General features: G+C 44.6%; 1 protein-coding gene across 1 annotated transcript in view; it reads right to left on the bottom strand.

Annotated features, from left to right (window-relative positions):
• The window catches only part of gphnb (gephyrin b), a 30,425-nt gene extending 10,483 nt beyond the window's left edge, over positions 1–19,942 (bottom strand). The window contains exons 1-9 of the mRNA XM_085937240.1: positions 19,413–19,942; positions 18,168–18,298; positions 9,018–9,096; positions 6,418–6,475; positions 6,228–6,320; positions 4,711–4,805; positions 4,550–4,616; positions 3,227–3,499; positions 2,770–2,904 (exon numbers count right to left, since the gene is read on the bottom strand). Coding sequence (XP_085793366.1) covers positions 2,770–2,904; positions 3,227–3,499; positions 4,550–4,616; positions 4,711–4,805; positions 6,228–6,320; positions 6,418–6,475; positions 9,018–9,096; positions 18,168–18,298; positions 19,413–19,648 — 1,167 coding nt within the window. The 5' untranslated portion in view covers positions 19,649–19,942. The remainder of the gene's footprint in view (positions 1–2,769; positions 2,905–3,226; positions 3,500–4,549; positions 4,617–4,710; positions 4,806–6,227; positions 6,321–6,417; positions 6,476–9,017; positions 9,097–18,167; positions 18,299–19,412) is intronic.
• Between the last annotated feature and the right edge of the window lie 1,505 nt (positions 19,943–21,447).

Below are 21,447 nucleotides of genomic sequence, written 5' to 3'. Positions count from 1 at the left end.
CGGCGTTTAGCTTTAGCTAGCGTGAGTAATATGGCACGCACACACACGTGTGGTCCCCATTTATGCAAAGACACCAAAAACACTCTGACATTTTGCAATAAATAAGATTTTGCTTCACCTTTGTAAGAAAACACAAAGCACACACATTTGCACTTTAAGCCCAGAGCAACTTGACCCAAATAGTCTTTTCTAGTATTTTCTCTTTGTGAAAATAGGAATTGTTGTGCAATTATATTATATTTTATATGTATTTATATATATTTGTATATTTATTTATTTTTATTTAAAAAAAAAGAGTATTATTTTTATTAGATTTCAATATTTATACATTTCCTCCACAAGAAAACACAACATATGTTTTCCTTAAAAAAAAAGAAATCATGAGGTCAAGTCTGTGTGTGACATGTCTGCTTTCACGCCAAAGCTAATAGGTAAGCAGAGCTGCAATGAGTTTTATTAAATAGTGTCAACTCCATGACAATATATATATATATTTATTTTTTTTAAAATGCCGTCTAAAGCCTCCTAGACTGGTTCCCACAACACTGACATTCACATTACTGCCAACTTGGTCTATAATTAACCTAACACGCACGATTGGCTTTGAGTTGGCGTGATGGTGCTGATGCATTCGCTGCCCGGTAACACAACCCGGTAGAGCGACATGAGATGGACGCAAACGAAAAGATCATCGTCTTCATCCTGCAGCCTCTTGCCTGCAGTTTGCTCCATGATCACATTAGCCGATTACTCAACCTCCTACCTCTGACTCAGGTCCTGCAAACATCATCCCCCCCCCCCCCCATCAGCATCACAACCATTTAGACACACGTCTTTCCAACTAAACTTCTTGTCTACAAAATGCACCACTTGCACACGCAACACACTTGTCCCGACGTTACGCAGCAAGAAAAACACCACTTACCATCTTTTGCCCGGAGTGAAGACAGAATGAGAGAATGAGCTCAGCGGTGACACACACGCGCCAGGACGACGCGCGGCTGCTTTACAGCGAGAGGGTGAGTGCGCATGGCTGAGCGAGGGATGGTGGAGAGAGAGAGAGAGAGAGAGAGAGAGAGGAGAGAAAGGGCGAGCAAAAACGTGCAAGAGGGCAAAAAAAGCTAGTGAGAGAAAAAGGCAAATGTGGCTTTGTCTCCCTTTGTGACGCAAAAACAGTCAGAGGTGACTCAGGCTCTACTTCCATCATGGCTGCCATCATTCTCTCCTAGCTTATCTCCTTCCCTTCCCTGGTCCTCTCTACGTCGTTAACTCTCAACTCGCTTCTTCTCTCTCGCCATCTCGTAAATCCTCTCCAGCCAGCCGGGAGACAAGCGAAGCGCTTTATGGGACCGACGGTAACAACAATAACGCACACGTAGGAGATCAATACCGTCAGGCCAAAAACAATCGTGATATTATTTCAACAATAACAACAACAAAAAAAAGACATTTATGATAGTCAACAACTGGGTTCAAATTCAAATCCTTGCTGAAAGATGCGTGTCACATTACTCTTTTACACTCACATGAATATTTATTTTGAACAAGTAGCAGTAAAAGCGCCGAGGAATCGTCTTCCATAAAAATTACAAGAGACATATGCAGAAGCGTTGAGTGGATTGGCGATTTGTTTACAAATGAAAAAAAAAAAGGAGGACATTGCGAGTTCATGAGGACATCCGATGCAACAAGATCCGTCCTACTAGTTGAGAATCATAGTATTAGTAGGAATTCAAGAGATTCCGTGAATTTATCAGCAAGTTCTTAAAGCAGTTAGATATTTTCATTCATGCCAACTAAAGTCATTTTAAAATATTTTTTAAAAAATGTTTAGCAAACCATCCCGAATCCAAAGGCTCTCCTCCCCCATATGCTTCATTAATCCAAACTCACCATTACATAACTGCGCTAAATGCTAACAAGAGTGAAAAAAAAAACGAGGAGAAGGAAAAAGAACTGTTTTACGTGAATGGCCGCCCCTCCATTTGCATTTTTTTGGGCAACGCTTTGTGCTTGCATATTAATAGGCTTTACGCAGAAGTAAAAAAGAAATAAAAAAGGCACATGTACGTCATTGCCGCGTTACCTAGCTTGACCCCTAGTTTGACCTTTTTGGATTTGGAACACAACGCCTTGACTCGCAGCTCAAGGTGGCGTACCAAATGCATCAGCAAAAAAAAAAAATAAAGCTTCCATCTCTGGGGACCAACTGTCAACAACATCAGCAGCAGCTTGCAATGTTGGAATTTTCCAACCAACATATGTCAAGCTTGTTGCGGTGATTAAAAAGAAAGAAAAAAAAAAGCTAGGAGTGATACCTCCAAAAGCCTTTTGGCTGTCTGTGTGTTGTCAAACAAGCACTGAGCCACACGCACGCACATTTCGTCACAAGCGCTGACGTGTGATTGTTCCATGTCCTACAGGCAAGCTAAAAATGGAGTTTGTGGAATAGATTTCACCTCTTGCCCCAATTACAGTGAAGATTTCAAAAAAAGAGAGAGTGATCCCTCTCCTTGCTGGTATCATCCCATCCTCCGGTTCCCATGGCAACCCTTTCATTCCCATAGCACCCGCCTGCTGTCCGCCAGACACATGGCGGCGTGACACTGACACATGAGGTAACAGAGAGAGAGAGGGAGAGAGAGAGAAAGGGAATGCCCCCCCGCCTTTTTTTTTTTTTTTTTAAATCCTGCAGGAAAGATTGGTTTTCATTTCAACATTCGGAAGCTCATTAAAATCCTCTAAAAGTGTGCGAGTTTGTTTACATACTTTGGGTGTGGGACAGGAAGCGGTCGAGAGGCGTGACGTGGCCTGGGCGCGGGGCGACTCCGAGGGCGTGGTGCTGAGGGAGGCCGTGTCTCTGGGCAACACCTGCACGCCCCGTGAGATGATGGAGTCTGGGATCTGACATCACAAACACACACACATTAAAACCCATTGAAACCATTGCAGTGATTAAAAAACCTTTTGTCTCACGGGACTTGAGTAAATGAAGACAATGACAAAATATGGATGTTCCTGCATGGGGGGGGGTGGTCTTACCAACATCCGTTAGTGACTGGAAATTGAGGTGGGATGTTAGCTTGACAAAAGAGCCCTAAAGCAGGTTCCTGGGCGGGATGATGGGAACGGAGAGACAGCGGATGTTACGTGTGGACAAAAACACACAGCATGCAATGTAGGATGAAGACAAAATGGCAGAATCTAATCTTCCAGGTGTTTGTACCTTGGCGGCGATGGATGCTGCGGTGATGTGGGATGAGGAGCTGTCCTCGGTGGAGGCCACGCCGCTGTCTTTCTTCTCTTCATCCTCATCCTCGCACTGCACGCCCTTGTCCTCCGTCTGACGCCGTGGCGAACTGTTGGGCGGCGGCGAGAGAGGCGGCGGCGGCGAGGGCAGGTCCTCCAGCTCGTCCGCCGCCTCCTTAACCTTCACCACGGCGTCACGCAAGAGGTCGATGGCGTGTGGCAGCGCTGGCAGGATGAACTGGAAGCATTCCTGTCATGGATACAACAAAATAAAAGTCGATTCACTTTATACACTTTCGGGGTGTCCATTTTTTTTTTTAAAATCTAATTATAAATAAATAATATTTTTATTACTTAAATTATTTAAGAATTTTTTTTTTTATTCTTTGCTAAACACGCATTTCCACAAAAATCTAAAGCTTGTCCATCTTTACTGTAAGCACATTTTTTTTTTCAGTTTTCCGGTCTCTCACTTTTTAGTGTGTCAGTGTGCCTTTGGCTCCTCGGCTATGCTAAACGCTCCATTCTCCTCTCTCCCGAGACAAGAGCTAATGTGCGAAATTATTTATCTTCTTGTATATTTTAAGCACTGAAAAGATACATTATTAATCAAGTCAAAGCTTTCCTGTATCCACACGGCTTACAAAACGAGTATCCACAACATCATTTTCCCACCGACACCTTATTAGCAGTCAAGACGAATGTAACCTTGATTCAAATGTGCTGCTGTCTGAACATTTGTGAAAGAACTAAGGTGTCCTGTCTGGAACGAAGAAGGGGGGGGGGGGAGGAGTCCAGACGTTCTTTCTTTCTTTCACATTTTGTGCTTTGTGGGCCTGTGAGAACCTCAGCATTATCTCGAAGGTGAACAAACCTCGCTTGTGCTCTTAACTTGAACTAAATCTTGCTAAAGAAGATGCTAATATGGCAGCAAATGAGTGAGGGAGGGGGCGGGTGAATGATGAATTCAACGCGATAGTAAAAATCAATCGGCGTGTGTGCAACGAGATGCAGACAGATGGTGCGGTCAGCGTAGTGGAGAAGATGGATGGAGGGTGGGGGAAGAAAAAAAAAAAAGGAAAGAGTGGGCGGGAAAGCAGGCCCTCACACATACATCACAGGCAAAACACCAGCCCACACATGTGCTGTGATCTGTTCCTTTGTAGAGAACAGTCAATGAATCAGTCCGGCCGACACGCCACGACACACACTCACGCGCTCTTCAAATACAAGTTAGCCACTAAAGTGGCTCACACACACACACATTGACAGACAGTTGGAAATATTTTTCAAATCCTACCTGGGAGCCTTTCTTGCTTCCTGGTAAGTTTATGATGAGTGTCTTCCCTCGGATTCCGCACACAGGTCTGCAAAAGCGTAAATGCTAATTATGAGTAATAGCAGTAAGATAGATGGAGAGCCTTGGCGGAGGTAATAAAGCAAAAAAAAAAATGGTGTGACCTGGAGAGCATGCCGAGCGGTGTGACGTTGAGAGAGCCCATCAACATCGCCAGCGACATCCCCGGAGCCTCACGCTCGATCACCTCCTTAGTGGCCTGGAGAAATGACATTATTATAGACGGATCATCATTTTGAACACCGTGTAGTATGCCAAGAACGACCCCAAGTACGAAATCCGAAGCCCTGTGAGTTTTTATTTATTATTTTCTCTTCCACTATTCAATATTCATCGTATAGAATTGCTGCCTTGAGACGGCTTCCAGGAAGACGAAGAAAAAAAGTATTGCCTTCTCCTCTAGATGTTTGTGTGCGCTCACTTGCCCTTGACTTGAGTGACACTTCAAACATAACATTAGCAAGGGAGAAGGCAGAACCAAAAGAAAAAAAAAAAAAAGAAAATAAGACTTCAAAAGGAGAAGAGAATTGTGGGCTTGGACTCGGGAGAATGAAAGAAGCGAGGGGAGGGGGCGTGAATGACAGATGCGTTATCGACATCGTTTATCATGTAAAGATTCTGATTGGATGACAGGGAGATCGATTAATGGGACATTCACTTCCTGGGAGGATTGAATGATGTGATAACTACGAGAAAAGTTCCAGGACGGGTCAGTCACATGTGCGTGTCGTAAACCCTCGGAGCACGAGGGAGAGATGTGATCGTCGGCAATCAGATAGAAGTATCAGACATGGTGTACACGTCTTTTCTGCTCCCCTCTCTCTTCTGGTCTTCCTTCCAGGAAGATTGCTGCTGTCTAACGTGATTGATGAGGGCCAGCGATAGCGCTGAAGCTCGGCTACTGCCAAGTTGTGTGTGTGTGTGTGTGAGTGAAATTGAGGCTATTGTGCAAGGTTGCTGCTGTTTTGGTTAGCAAAGGAAACAGTATAGGATTAAATATGATAAATTGAAAGAATCTACGAACTGAAATAATTTGTATTTATGTATTAAAAGTGTTTTAATTGAATTATTTCGGATCAGAGCAAAAATAAAAAAAATAAAAATCCCCGGTTCAAATTTTAAATGCTGACAAATAACAAACTGCCTGAGCAGAAGACTGAAAAGAAAGAAAAAAAAATCCAAGAAGTGCTCGACACACGTTCTGACACCTGCCAGCCATTATCTCTTAATTGCTTACACGATCCCACATTAAGAAATTAAAAAAAAAAAAAAAAAAAACAGAATCAGTAAGGATTTGACTTCAGCCTCTTTATTTCCCATGAGACCACGGGGCTAATTACACTGTATGTTAATCATCGCTCACACACACACAAACAAACACACTTTTGTGTCAGCAAAATGCTAAAAAAGACATCCGGAGGCATTTGTCTGTCTTTGCTTTTTTTTTTTTTCTCAATAAAAGCGTAAATGTTACTTTAAAATAATTCCCATGAATCTCCAGAATCCCGATGTCTATATATTGTGCCAACAACAGGAAGTTACACAATCACATTTCAAAAAGGAAAGATGCAAACAAATCAAAAATGGATTTTGAAACAACATAATCTCTGAGTGAACCCACCTCTGGTGTGACGTCTCTCGGAGCAAAGCCGGTACCTCCGGTGGTTAAAATGAGGTTAAGCTCCTTTTCATCACACCAGTCCACCAAAGTCTCCTGTTGATACATACACACAGTTCAGACTCAAAATCTAAGCTGGGAAAGTTTCCAGCAAATAACGTGATTTAAAAAAACAAAAACAAAAAAACACTACCTTGATTTCATCTATTTCATCCGGCACTATTTTGTATGCCACAATCATACCACCCAACCTAAAAGGGGGAAGAAAAAAATAAATAAATACAACCAATCAGCTTGAATCAATTAAGGGAACTCCTTTCCAACATGCAAAAGGTTTCCATGTTTTGAATTCAACACTTTTCACCATCTTGTGGGAATTTTCTGACTGAAGCTGCTGTTGAACTCTGGCGACCTCCTGTGGTCAAATCGAGTAGGACACCTTCGCCCCAAAACAACCCGAGGCTCAAGGTGAAGGCACAGACACTTCTTATGTAACCTCCACTACCATTTTGTTTTTTTAAAGGACAACTATTTTTGTAAGAGATGTCCATAATGCGTCTCCAAGATTCATTTTAAACATTAATTTTTTTTTTTTTCACTCACAGGCTGACTTGTCACATGCAAGAGTAAAATCTGCAAACTGAAAATAACATGAAGGTGTACATTTAATGCACACACTGACATTTCAGTGATTTCTGATGTGCACGGGAAGGATGATGCTTTCCGCCATCTCTGGACTTTTTGTGTAGCTGAGCGTGCGCATGTTCTAGCATGTACGCTAGTCCTATAATGTGTGTGTGTGAGTGTGTGTGTGTGTGTGGGGGGGGGGGGTTACACCTCAGGAGAGTAAAGGAGCTGTCAAGACAAATCACCTCTCCCTCTCTCTCTCCTGAGGTTTTTATGGCGCTCTGTTTCAGCCCAAATGAAAATATGCTCAACACAAATAACGAGGGTTCCTTCCCACTGTTTCCTAGGCAACCCCTCCTGTCTGAAGCCTCTACTTGCTGCGCTGTTCATCATGAGTATGTGTGTGGTGTGTGTGTGTGTGTTTGTATGATAGTTTGTGTGCACCACTGAATGTTTCCGAGTTGTTTGTGTTGCAATCACGGCGGGTATTTTTTTGGGGGTGAGGAGCTTCCTGATTGGCCGGCGCGACAATAGGATCAATACGTGAGAAACCGGCAACAGAAGATGCTACTTTTTAAGTCATATATTAAAAAAGTTAATCATCTAATCTGGATTTTTATATCTACTCATGGCATCTCTACAAATATGTCACACACTCCTAAGGTTGTACAATCCAGACTTTGAGTTGCACGTCAACTATATAAATCTCCCTCCACTGAAATTCCTCGGTGAGAATAAGACATCGACTAAAGATCATGTTGAAGGGCAGGTGCAGCATTTTAGCTGGAGGTCTGTGCCCAAAAAAAAATAAAAAATAATAAAATCCTGATAAAGGAAGGGTGAGCAAAAGGGGAGATATTTTGAGATTTCAACGGGAGGTGTGTGTCTAATAGTGTGGTAGCGGTCTAGGCCTGAAAGCTTGGAAGTTCTAAATCTTCTATGAATAAAAGACGAGCAGTGTAAGAGGATAAAGGCAGACTGAGACGGAGTGAAAGGAGTGAGAGCACCGAGAGATACACCGTCAGGGGTACACTTAGTGTGTGTGTGTGTGTGTGTGTACCACAAATCTCGATGGTAGTGGGACACTTTTAAGATGAAACCCATCTACCAGGGTGATTTTATTAATAATAAACAAGGGTACTCACTTTTACTCTCGCATTCCCTTTCTTTCGCTTGCAAGACGGTGCATTGTGAGGGCACGCACACCAGCACGAAGCTCCTCGTAGTGGGACGGAGCCCATTAAAGCCCATCCATATGTGTATGGGGAAGGGGGGAGAGGGGGGGGCATCTCTCAATTGATGGAGAGAGAGGGGAGGGACTTGACAAGTCCACCTCTTTAAATCTCTGACGAGCTCTAAGTGCTCTGAGGGGTTCCATTTCCCATGATTCCACTCCACAGGGAGCTCGGGAATATTCTGCAATGTTTGAAAAAAAAATTCCCGGGAATTATTAGTGGAATATACCCCAAAGTCAGTTGGCACCAAGGATATTTAAGGGGGGGGGGGGCAGTGCCCCTACGTTTCCCCCTTTAGTGGTTGACGTGTTTTGCCTTATGTCGATTCTGTTTGCAACATTAAGCCGGCTTTGTTTTTTTTTCTTTTTTAAATAACATTATATTGTTTCCGATGATACAATTATAATCAGATATTCATGAGTTCCTGATCACAATCTGCAGCTCGGGCTAGCATGACAAACCCAACATGGCGCGCTCTTGCGTCATGCGCTAACATCACATGAGACCTGAGCAGCCCATGACAAAGGGGACAAATTCTTTTTTTTTTTTCTTTTTTTTTTTTGAAGAGTGTTCGGCATGCTCATTTTTATGTCACTCGTAAAAAAAAAAACAATTGCAGATTTCACCTCCTCTTTGTGAAATTAACGACTCCTGCAGTCACACCGAGACAGAAGAGGGCTGCGGCGCTTTTGTTGTTGCTGTGCATGCTGGGAATTTCCTTCCACAGGGCGACACCGAGTCCCGACGCCTTGCGTTGGAGATATTTTTAGTCCCTTTGTTACACTTCTTCATAAAAAGGCTCCCTCCATCAAATGTGTACAAACACAGATATGTGCTCATTTAAAGTGGTTCATTCAAAAGCGCGTGCGTGTGTGAGTGTGAACGATACCCCCTTTTTTTGCCATGAGTCATCAACGAGACGAATACTCACAAGGATGGATCATGGACGAGATCTTTGAGGTTGACGCCGCTGCGGTCCTCCGCCAGGTTTCGGTAGCAGCTGTCACTCACTGCGCAGACAGGGAAAGACGAAAACTAAAAAGCTACACACCAAAAGGAATGCCGTGGGAAAAAAATTAAAAAACGAGCAGTTCATTTCGATGAGAAAAAAAAAAGAGCTTGGATGTATTCAATTTAATATCATCCCGCCACAGCACCTCCCTTTTTTTTAATTTATGATGATACAATCATTGTGTGGTCGCATCACAGGTGTGAGCCACATGAGTCATCCCGTGCGACAGCGAGAAGACCGAAAGAGGCCGAATGACAGGCGATGGGGGTGACGAGCTGCTCGAAATAGCATTGGACCAATTGACAACAGGGCTGCCGTGATCCATAAAAAGACGGGTGGGAGGGGGGGGGGGATTGCGGGGTGTGCCGACAGGTGAAGCAAGAATGGTGTAAAAGCTGGAAAGTGCGCAGAGGGAAGAGAAGGAGGGAGTGTGAAAAAAGGTGGGCGGGAAGCGATAAAAGAGAAAAGTTGAGGAAAAAAAAAAAATCAAATGAAGGGAGACATTTTTAGGTGCTTGGGATGGGGGTGGAGGGGGGGGGGGGCGAGCAGCCATGTGGAGGTAAACAGAGTGTGCAGGACGTTGCTCTGGGCGCTGGCAAGTAAACGGCAGAGTGCTGACATTTGCACACTGGGCCAGCTCGAGAAAGAAGGACACGGAGAGACTGCGGAGGGAGAGATAGAGGAAGAACAAAAGGGGGGGGGGAGAAAGGAAAGGAAAAGGGGGCCATCTTATGTTGATGTGAAGGGGAACTTCCTACAAGACTGCAGTATTCCTCATACGCACGGACAAACGCATAGCCCTTCCTCCCGGCTACCCCTTGATCTAAAAATAGTCATTCCTTTTTCCGACAAGAGGCAGCAACCATTCCGAACCAATCAACGTGTTCTGTCAAAGGCATGTGTGCACCCCCCCCCCCCCCATTCCACGTGTGCAACAAGGGGAACCCCTGGCTAAAGGTATGAAACCATCCTCACTTCCTCTCTGCTGCCAACCATTTGTCAGAATCGTATCAAGTGCACAATGTTTACAGAAAAAAAAAAAGTCACAATCTTTCGGGTGGAAATGCCCCCGTTATAATTCAACGATAGGCGCGGGACTGCTTTGAAGCATCCATTCTGCTTTTGTGAGTTATGGAGGCCACGTGCTGTCAATCTGGCAGCATTCATAAACTATCGATGTCTTTGCCATTCCATCATTTCCAGGACGTAAAGCAGTCAGCACTCATTATCTCCCCCCAAGAAGCTACACTAATGGGGTTTCCCCTCAAAGTAGCCAAGACAAATGCCCTTAACATCCTTTCTCACATTTTAGTGGAAGTCGATCGGCGTGATATTCATGATGAGCCAATGTAAAACTTTTGAAGTCTTGTCAAGACATAAACATTATGGGATTTTTTATGTTTTTAGAGTTGGCACAAGAATTTTACAACGTGGCACTCTAAAGTTGCCACATCAGCAGAATATCCAAAAGGGAAGATGCGTTTGCAATGTGATTGGGGGGGGTAAGCTGCGCCAAATCACCACTTTTTTCACTTTTTGAAATTCTGGAAACGCAAGTTGCACACAACCTTATTTTTTTTTGGTTAGCAACACAAACGTTAGCCTGCTCACTGCAATTTGTGAGTGATTGTGTCTTGAATAGAATATTTACTACCTTTCTTTTTTTTGGGCAAGCGAATAAGGGAGTCATTTGGCGAGCGGCGTTTCCATTCGAGTCGGGCCCACTATTTTTTTTTTTGGGGGGGGGGTGCACGAGATCCACTGGCAGGGAGCTTCCGCACTCTACCGCCACTTGTATTGTTTGCTATTCTTTATCTGCCTAACAGCGGCGCCAATGGCCCTCCAGCTTGGAGAAGCCACTATGGAGGTCAGACATTAGATTGAGATGACATCTGCTGGTAGGAGGGACGACACCTCTTCATGCCAATGAGCCTCAGCCAGAGTGTGATCACATCACTTGTCTGCTTTTTTTTTTCCTTCTCATTCTGCACCCAACCGGGCCTTGGGCCTTGGATTAAATGATGTCACGATAAATGGAGGTATGACTCCGCCTCCAGATTGTAAAGAGGTGGGGTTGACATCTAACTGGAGGGGCTACCCCCCCCCCCCCCCCAACCTCCTCCACATGCAGTTTACATTACCAAATTAATAAACGGCAGTGAGGAAAATATAGTAGCAGATAAATGCATCGTTGCATTTGCTCACAAATGGGGGGCTTACTGTAAGCAGGAGGGGGGGGGGGGGGACAATGGTATCCTAATCGTCGGCCCGCGTTTCAAAGCTTCTCCACAACACAGTTTTTAGATAAGATGTGAGGATGCTATTTATATCTGTAAGGGAGGGAGGGGGGGGGTGGATAAGCCAACCAGCGGCTTGCTTTTCATTTATTTGAAGTTGGATCTAATTTAGGGAGTTACATAACGCAAGGAGAGCGACACTCCACCTGACTGGGTCAGCCATTGCGGAACACAATGAAAGGAAGCAACAAAACGTGAATGAAGATCACGGCTATGACTTGATTGAACGGAGCCTCGCTCTCTTTTTTTCCAAATGTCCTTTGAGTGACCTTGCGCAATCCCTCACCTGAGCATCCGCCTTTAACAAGTCGGCCTAACTTTGAGATCGCGACACCCCCGCCGTTCCTCACAAAGGCCTCTTGTATTGATGTTTTATTAATAAGGCCATAAATATTGAAAAGACACTTACTAATGAAGCCACGCGCCAGGCTCCAGAGACAATTTACAGCGCCGGGGAATGCGGAGACCTTGAATACGACACCCTAAACTTCTTTGTACACCGACCCACTTCTGGATTTCAATTCCCGAGATTGAAAAAAATGCCCCGCAGCTTTCCGAAACTCGCACCGATAATGATCTGCTTTTGTATTTTCTTGATCAATGGAATCGATAAATTGAAGGGACTTGATGAGAGCCCCCACCCACCCACCCACCTTCTGCAAATATTAATCATAAATCACCGGCTCTGTTTAATGAGGGTTACTCATAATGACTAGCGGCATGATGAATGTGCCGGTGGCTTGCCGTGGCATTATAGCAAAGTCGGGCAAGGGTAGGCATGTGCGTGCGTGTGACGTATTTCTGTGGCTATTGAATATGAGCTACCGCATCCTCCTTTTTCTCCACCTTGCATTACATTTCCATAACCCGCGGTAAGTCGACGGACGTGTGCGATTGACTTCCGACAGCTGTTTACACACGCGGAGCTAAACAAAATATGCATGGGAGGTTTTCAGTGAGCATGCAGAGTAATCATTCCCCCCCCCCCCCCCCCCCCATACTGCACAGTTGGCCAACGTGATGACAGAATACAAGATGACAAGATAGTTGAAGATATGGCGAGCAGATGAATGTCCCACATTTGTGTGTTTGTGTGTAGATTGCTCTATTAGTACACCAGGTACCTTCCTTTTGTTCAAAAGCCAAAAATGAGTTGGAGAGCAGCTCCATTGATTCAACTAGAAATGTGCTTACACCGGCATCAATACAGCTGCACATTTCTAATACCTCCCTTTAGATTTTTCCCTACACTCCTTTTCTCCCTTCACATCCCGTAATCCCCCCCCCCCTCCTTCTTCTGCTTCCTTCCATCTACTTCTTCACCCTTCCAAGCTGCTGATGCAGGGAAACACACAACAACCAAAGCTTAGCTACACTTCCCCGAGTTTGTGTCCTTGGATGAGTCGTGTGAATCCACACGGAGAAGTCGGCTAACGTTAGCGACTCGTGCTATGCACCCGACTGTTGTTCGCTGAATGTTGTGCAGAAATTGTACCGAACGTGATTGTAAAGGACAATTTGTTAAATGCCTACCCCAAATATAATAAAGTAGATAAAAAAAAAAATCAATCAATAAATACACATTTAAATAAATACATATTTAAATAAATAAATACATAAATATTTCAATAAATATGGCAAACAAGGCAAAGTGGCGTCGTGAGCTCTTCTCTTTTCTGACTGTGATATCTTCGAAGCGAGCAAAAAAATAGTGGTTAGCGTAGACGGAAGTTCAACACCAAAACAAATGAGCGCGGATTTAGCAATGGTGTACAACACCAAGCGGACAGCTGGAGGAATTGAGGAAGGCGGGATTATACAGCGTGAATCAATCAAGCAAGGCCAATCAGCTAATGCAGGATTATCTTGAGTGCTGTCTTGACGTGAAACATGGTGCTAAGATAAAATGACATTTACTTCACACAAGTCTCCCTGCAAGCTTCCAAATGATACGCATGGAAAAAAAAAAAAAAAAATCCAAAATAGGGATTGAGAACCTTTCTCGACTTTGATAAAGTCCTCCGGGACCCGTCATTAATTCATGGAAAAAAAAACAAAATAAACAATGAAATGCTATGCATAAATCATGAACATTCTGGATTTGTTTTTTTGTTTTTTTTTTAGTTTTGCAGATCCAGCGAGTCACTGTTTAAACAGTTATGGAAAAGTCACATGCAAAAATAATTATTGCTGTGTGTGTGTTGTTGTGCAAGTGGTTGGGAGGTAACGTGTGTGTGTGTGTGTGAGCATATGGGCGTTCATGAACTATCCGGCTCCTCTTATTTCCCAAGATGCAGCGTTTTACACACACAGACTACCCCAGGCCCGCTTCTACTAATGAAGCAGCCTCTTTGCAGCTACCTTCATTACATTCAATTCTCTGGACATTGTCAAGCTCATGGAACCCCCCAAAATAAGTAAGACGCCATCTTACATGTGCTCAGGTTTTAACATTTGCTGCCAGGATCCAAAAGGGTTTTGCCGTAGGATTGGGGGGGAAAAAGCGTGACGCTGAATAATTGAGGCGGTGTGTGAAAAACACCTTGACCACACACACATATACACACACACACACAAGGGTTAGCCATCAAGCGCACCTCGTCAGGGAGACGCTGGCCTCTTCCATTATTCACACATACATGCTCCCCTTTTACCGCTCACTTCCGTTCTTGGCCGGAGAGAAGGAGTTGAGTGCAGACAGACAGCAAATTAAAAAAAAAAAAAAAAACTGAAAGGTGTACTAAAAGAAAGAGCAGTGAGGAAAATGGCAACAGAAATAGCAAGTGAAGATGGTTGGAGGTAAAGTAAGGAATTTCAACCGGGGTGATGTTGAGGGGGGGGGGGTTTAGCGATTACATGCAATATCCCCCCGGCCGTTTATCGGGATTAGTCAAACTAGATTTTAATCATCATTGATATGGGATTGATTACAGCAACTGATGTTACTAATGCATCATGTGAGCAGGCCAATGGCTGCAGCAATTACCGTCAATTACTGAAGCAACGCCGCCAATCTCCATAGCAACAGTACACACAAGAGGGGAAAATAAAGGTGGCTTCCCTTGTGTCAAAAAGTATTGCAAAAAATCTATCTGATAACAGAAAAATGGGAATACATTTTGCCCACGCTGGATTTACATTGCTGCAAATGTGGATCAAATCTGGATTCAACTTGTATCTTCTATATCTGCATAAATATGACACATCTGTCCAAATCAGATATGTCACAGCAATATAGAGTTTCTCCATTACAAAATTGCACCCAAAAAAAAAATAGAATAAAAAATATTAACGCTCCAAGATGTTTGAGAGTTGTGTACACACATCTTGAACATCAAACTTGAGCACCCCTCCAAACAAATTAGCCTTTTCTTCTCAGACCATGTTTACATGAGACTGATCAAACGGACCAAAAATGACAAATCCCAGAAGGTTGCTGTGATCTCACGACACTTCCACTACTTCAACAAAATCCTTTAAATTCCACATAAAAACAATACTACGAGCATAAGACAGAACAAAGGCATCCGATGATTCACTTCTCGTTTGTGATTTTTGGCATCGGCGAGGCAAGCGAACACTTCTCGAGCTCCCCGCCCCACCCCGCTGACTTCACACCCCCCCTCCGTCCCTCCAGGTCTAATTAACACTTCGGCTGAGGACACGGGATCCAGCGGCGGCCGGCGCGGACCAGAAGAGGAAGTCATCAGTTGAAACCAAGTGCTGTATCTTTTATCGAAATCTTCATCACAATCAGTCAACACCCCCCCCCCCCCTCCTCCCCCCCTTGCAGGTTATCAGGAGGGAGTGACTCAAGCTCAAGTCAATCTTTGTCTGCTCACAGCAAACCCCGAATCCCGATTGTCCAATGGCAATTATTTTGAGCCACATTATGCACAAAATGTACACTTTCTCTATCACCATAATGATAGATGACAGGACACTACACTTTGTGCGTAGCAAATTGTCTCGTGAGATCCCAGCTTGTCCAAAATGGCGCATGATTAATTAACCTTTTTTGGTAATTAACATCTCAACAATAACATTTACAGTAGCTGTGGGGAAAAAGCTCACCAGTTCATGCTTTTAAATTAACTACAGTGGATTGGAATGAATACAAAAAAAAAAGTGGGCGGAGTACAATAAAGGTCAAAGGTAAAGATGATGAGCAAGGACTACGGGAGAGCGATGTGTGTGTGCTAAGAAGTGGGAGGAGTGTAGGCCTCCACATCAACAACAATTCGCTCCACTCGGGCTGATTCAGCACTGAAAATAATTTCTTTGCGGAGGGACTTAATTCTTATTCTGTTTGTGTGTCGCCGCTTCGGCATTGTCGATTCGGCTCATGTGGCCGCCCGCCTTACCGCTGTTCTCTGTGACAGCTGTGTGTGTGTGTGCATGAAAAGCGAGAGGGCACTCGGGGAAAGAAGGGTCAGCGTGTGTTCCGTGTCTTGATGCAGTGCGGAGCCAACTCGAGAAGAGTTTGACCACATGCGCCAAGCATTGACAAAGAACTTCGGACTCTTCCGAACCAAATCTTCCGTTTTCAACATGAGTTGATCAATTATTCGAGCCACGCTCCAACTGAAACGTCCCATGGGCTCCATGTCACTTGCCTGGAGGGTTGGCGAGGGGCTAAATTATGGAGGAGATGGAGTCAAGGTCTCATCTCATCCCCTGGTGGATAGCTGACCTTTGACCTTTGCGGGATAGAAGATTGGCGTGATGCGCTCACAACGTAATGCAAAAATTTCACAGCGTCTGAAATAGACATCTGATCATAACGAGAAAATATTCCATAGGAAATAATAGTATGTGATCAATTAAGGGGTTAAAGGTCACGTGGTGACCCAATACCACCATCATCCCTTTGATACTTTATTTTTTTCCCAGTGCCAATGTCAGCCATCCTACTCCATACACGCAGATAGATCAAAACGACAAATACGCCTGTCGCTCGTGTCTCAACGTCGCCGCCATATGTAAGCAGGAACGGCAAACACGGCACAGCGAGATCAAACCGTCAATCTGTCACGCCGTGCGCCGGAGATCCAGTTGGGGGATCCGAGAGAATGATGACGCACGTATAAATTAACCCCTCTGATGTAGTGTCGCCAGTGATGTAGCGCGAAAAAAAAAAAAAAAAAAAAAAAGGCAGGGTGTACCGAGAACCTCCGGTTGGTGAGAAGACAAACAGCCGCCCACACGTGGCGGAATTAGAACAACACTCGATCTGTAGAGCGCAGATCTCCACCAACCAGGGCCAACAATTCTAATTTGGATCAGGAGAGGAAAATGCTGAAAAGCGCCTTCCCGCCAACGTTGCCAAATGTGAAAAACTAATCCCCGGATCCACACGGGTTCTTCCTTGGCTCGTAATCCAGAGCTCCAAAGTTTTCTGGGAACTGAACAATTTATATGTCAGGGGCAGCACAGCGGATGCCTCGCGGTTCTGAAGTTCAAATCAGCGGCCGAGCAAAGCGTGATCAATAAAACCATCATTTCATTGGCTACGTCATGAAAGCAAGTGAAAGTGGATCCAAATTGTAGCGCAGGCGTTTATTCAGGTCTACGCGACGGATGCGGCACTAGCATGCAGCCCCGTTTCAGCACTGTCAGTCTCTCTCCAGCCAGGGGTGGAGGATGGGATGATGTCGTGGGGGTGAAGGGCTGCGCTGGTGCTTTTTTTTTTTTTTTTTTGGGAGAGGGGGGTTCCCTGGCAAATTTCAGAACACGGTCATTAGCCCTCCGCTCTGCCACTGCATCAATGTGGGGGGGAATAAAGTCTGCCGCATGTGTGAGATCTCGTCTTCCATGAAATATTGATCGAGGCAGCCCCACACAGGATGGACAGCCAGAGTAGAGAGAAGAAGATGAGGGACGTGGAGGGGGAGGGAAAAAAATGGGGAGGATATTCCTCTGGACAGCTTTAATCGTGCATCCAGCTCGTCAGATGTGGCAAGTCCTCTGAAATATCATTTAACTGCCGGGTGGTGGGTATGGGAGGGGGCGTGTGTAGGGGCGGGGGGGTCAAGACAAGCCCATGATAACATGACAACGCAAGGCATACAAACGACGGCCAGCATATCGAACACATCCCCTTCCCAAAATGACCGCGTGAGACGCGCAGTCATCGCGTCTGGTGGAGGATACCCCATCCATACACACGCACGCACGCGCACAAAACGCACACACGCCTGTCATCATCTCCGGCATCCAACATGCACGCGGTGTGTGCAACCCACACGGATCCAACATGTGTCCTGTAAACATCCACCTCTCGACTCGCTCACATTTTGGCACAGGCCAAGGATGTGCTCATCCACACCGCACGCATCATCCGCCACCTTGAGCAACACCTACAACCCCCCCGTCAAAAAAAATAATAATGTAATAAAATCGCTGTGTGTCCACATGCACGCATGTTGAACGGCGCGCACACGCGCGCGCACGGTCGCTCGCTCGCTCACAGCTGTAATTTGCAGCTTTGGCAAGCAGATCGGCACATGAATTATTCAATACACATAAACCGGCCACCTCTTCCTCCCCTTTAAAGGACGCGAAACGAGCGGACACACGGCGACGCCGAGCCCACCTAATTGAGAACCACAAATTCACGGCGCTGGATGGAATGGACCGTAGCGTAGAAACGTTTTTTTTTTTTTAATTAAGTGTCGGAACATGCGAGGTGCCGTGACACAAGCGGCAAAGATTCCACGCGGCTTCGGTTGTATCAAGAAAAAAAAAAAACCGCGACATCGATCGCACTTACCTGTCAAGACTCCGACCCGAATTTGATGGTCGTGGTTCGTTAAAATCATCCCGTCCGACGCCATGTTCAGCAGCGCTGTCGCCCGCACCGACAACTCACGGCAGGGCCCAGAGCCGATCGCATCGAACTTGCTGGGGAGAGGGAGGCAGAGGAGGAGGAGGATGAAGCAGGGATGGAGGGAGAAGAGAAAGAGAAGGGAGGAGGTTGAGGATGAGGAGTGTTGGTATGGAGCAAAAAAGGGGAGGGGAGGGGGGGAGGCAGACGAGATGAGTAGAAAGTCGAGCAATCACCGCATGAAGGCGTGCATCGCTCAGCTGGCCCACTGACACAGTACTAGAACCAGACACGTCACGACTAAAACCCACTTTATGTTTGCAATCTAATTACACCCACCAAGGAACAAAAAAAAATCAAAAAAAAATCAACGGGGTGGGTTCATTTGCTCCACGTGTTGCCCCTCTGCTGACCTCAAAAAAAAAAAAAAAAAAAGTCTGTGTTAAGTCTCAAAGCAGAAACTTCTGGGAGAAGATCACAGTCTGACCTGTAAAAATGCAACCGCATCCCCCGGCTAAAAAGGCCGTGCTGCTATTTATAGACTTGCTGCACGCCTCCGCTGTGTATAATTTCTCTTGTTTGTTCTCATGGAAAAAAAAAAAATGTCCATGCTCTAGCTTCGCTATCAATATACATAATTCATTAATGCACATGGATATACACACGTGTGGAAGAAAACGGGGCGGCAGTTTGAGCTTGATTGGGTCGGCTTCACGCATGTTGCCACGTGTGAAACCGTGAAAACCGACATTGCGTCCGTTAAACCGAGTATAGAAACCGACACGAGTGAGATGAGATACGGCATGACTCCTTCTTTTTGACTCTTGCCGAGTCATCATTCAGAGCATCCAAAATCGCATTGCCAAATAAATACGCAAATTTTTTTTTTGTGTGTGTTTCTGGCATTCCATGAGCATTCATTCTCCGCTGTCACCTCACATTTTGCTGCTCCTTGTTACGCCGCATTTGAAAAAAGCAAAAAATCCACTCATGTATCACATTTGCATGTCTTAAATATACTTCTAGTACAATATGTTTCCAACGAGAACCCTTCAAACCGCATCAATAAGGTACACACGGGGTAAAAAAATAAAATAAAATAAAAGTTCCCTCGCCAAGCGGAATCCCATCTGGCGATTTTTACACAGCCGTGCGTTGTGTGCACGCGCATTGTAATGGCGGCGTAATTACCTCACTGTCAGTTGAGCCGCTCGCTTCTCACGGATAGGTGATGAGGAGGCAAGGGCCATCGCTCTCCCCTTTTTCCCTTGCCATCCATCACAATAATAAGGAGAGCCCCTAGCTGACGGAGGAAGCAGTAAACATGTTCTTCTCGCTGGTGATTCACCTCCGTGAGATGCAGATGAAAGGCCAAGGGCAAAAAGGAGAAAGGGTCTTTGAATGAATGGGGCTGAAGAGACGGCCATTTTGAAAAAATCACGTATTTACATTTGGCCCGGTGAACTGCAGCAGATGATTAGACTTGTTGCTCCTTGAGCCAATCATATGTTAGCTTGGACAGTCGCCCTGTTGATGAGGACAAGCTATTCTTTAATTAAAATAAAAGGGGGAGGGTGGGAGGAAAAGAAGGAACAAACCCCCGAGGCTGAGTTGATATTATCCCGCCATGCCTTTCCGCCGAACACCTGACTACATTGGTGCCAATGTTAGTGGAGTCGGTGAGTGGAAAAAAAAACAATTACCCATCTGCGAATGAGCAGCAGACACTTAATTGCCTGGGCCTCTTGTTTGGAGACAGTAATCAGACAACACAGATTTTACCTCAGGACATCCAAGGAGACAGAGTTTGTGTGTGTGTGTCACGATGGATGGAAAATGTGTGAATCATAAGCGACTCCCACCACATTGGAATCAAACACTTGTTTGGACTTTGGGCCAGATCGTATTGCCATCGAAAGAAAAATCGTGATCTGTGCTTGATGGAGGATTACTCGAGTTTTCAGTATTGATGTATGATATATATAAATGTTTGTATGCCAAATTGTATTCAAAATAGGTGTGACTCGATTGAATATTTTTAGAATCGATGATTCTATCGACTAGTCCATCAATTCATCGAATAATCGGATACGATTTATTTGCATTAACAACTGTTGGCCATTGTTTTCCAGACTAAAATCGGAAGTTTGCAAATGTCTTATTTTGATGAAACACAAAAGATAAATCAGGGAAATTAGAGAGTTATTATTTTTGAGAGCCTGAAATGAAACAAATGTCTGTAAACATTAAAATAGGAGGCGGTTAACTTGCTCATCGATTTGTCGTCGATTAATCGATTCATCTCAGCACCTCTAATTGAAAAACTAATTGAATTGGGGTGAACAAGCGGCTGCTGTTGTTTCTCTCTAAAGTTGCATTGCCAGCTACTGGCTTGGCATACTCATTGCAGCATTCGTCGTCTTTTATTTTGATCAAGAAAGTTTACAGAGAAGCGACCTCGTAGCATCGCATTTGCATAATTAACAGACTGACATTTGAAAAATAGAATGTCAGCCTCGGTCACTAAAACTACCGCAGGTCAATTTTTCCATCCGTGTAATTGGTTAAATTTAGAGATTTTGCTCTCAACATCCTAAATAGTTTTTTTTTTTGTAACACAGACTGAGATTATTGCAGATGTTGGAATAATCTGACAGATTTGACTCAGGCGACGGCATCCGTCCATAGATGCCCCTTCTACCTATTTAAAGTGACATGTCTGATGCAACGCTTGTGCAGAGGCAGAGACTTGGCTGTCTTTATGACATTCTGAGCACATCACAAGTGACAGCTACAAACAACCTCAAACAAACTGGCAGCGTAGAAGATAGAAGAGCACAGCTGGTACTTGGAATTTTTTATTTTTTTTTCTTCCTCAGACTACCTTTGACCCTTATTAATAAAGCTGCGCTTCAACAAACACATTTGAAGTCATCCAAACCAATCCGGATTTATTATCTACTTACTGCAGCTAGAGAAATGAATATAAAATAGAGATAGAAAAAAAACAAAAGTGTGCACAACTGTTCAAAAACATAATTCAACAAATGCAATAAGTCATCATCAACCAAATATATCGAAATGCAAAAAAACAAACAAATGAGTGAGTAATAGCTTCTGAGTGACATCAGGAGTCAACCCCCTGGCTAGAACAAATCACATCCCGTGGCGCCGGCCTTTCTCTCTGGCAGACCTTGGAGGCCCACCTGAGAGAATTGCCAGCACG

The sequence above is a fragment of the Syngnathus leptorhynchus genome, chromosome 18 (assembly GCF_054491065.1).
Source record: "Syngnathus leptorhynchus isolate UIUO chromosome 18, UIUO_Slep, whole genome shotgun sequence".
NCBI classification, from domain to species: Eukaryota; Metazoa; Chordata; class Actinopteri; order Syngnathiformes; family Syngnathidae; genus Syngnathus; species Syngnathus leptorhynchus.
The sequence above is the reverse complement of the archived record's forward strand: the minus strand, read 5'-3'. Positions and strand labels throughout refer to the sequence as shown.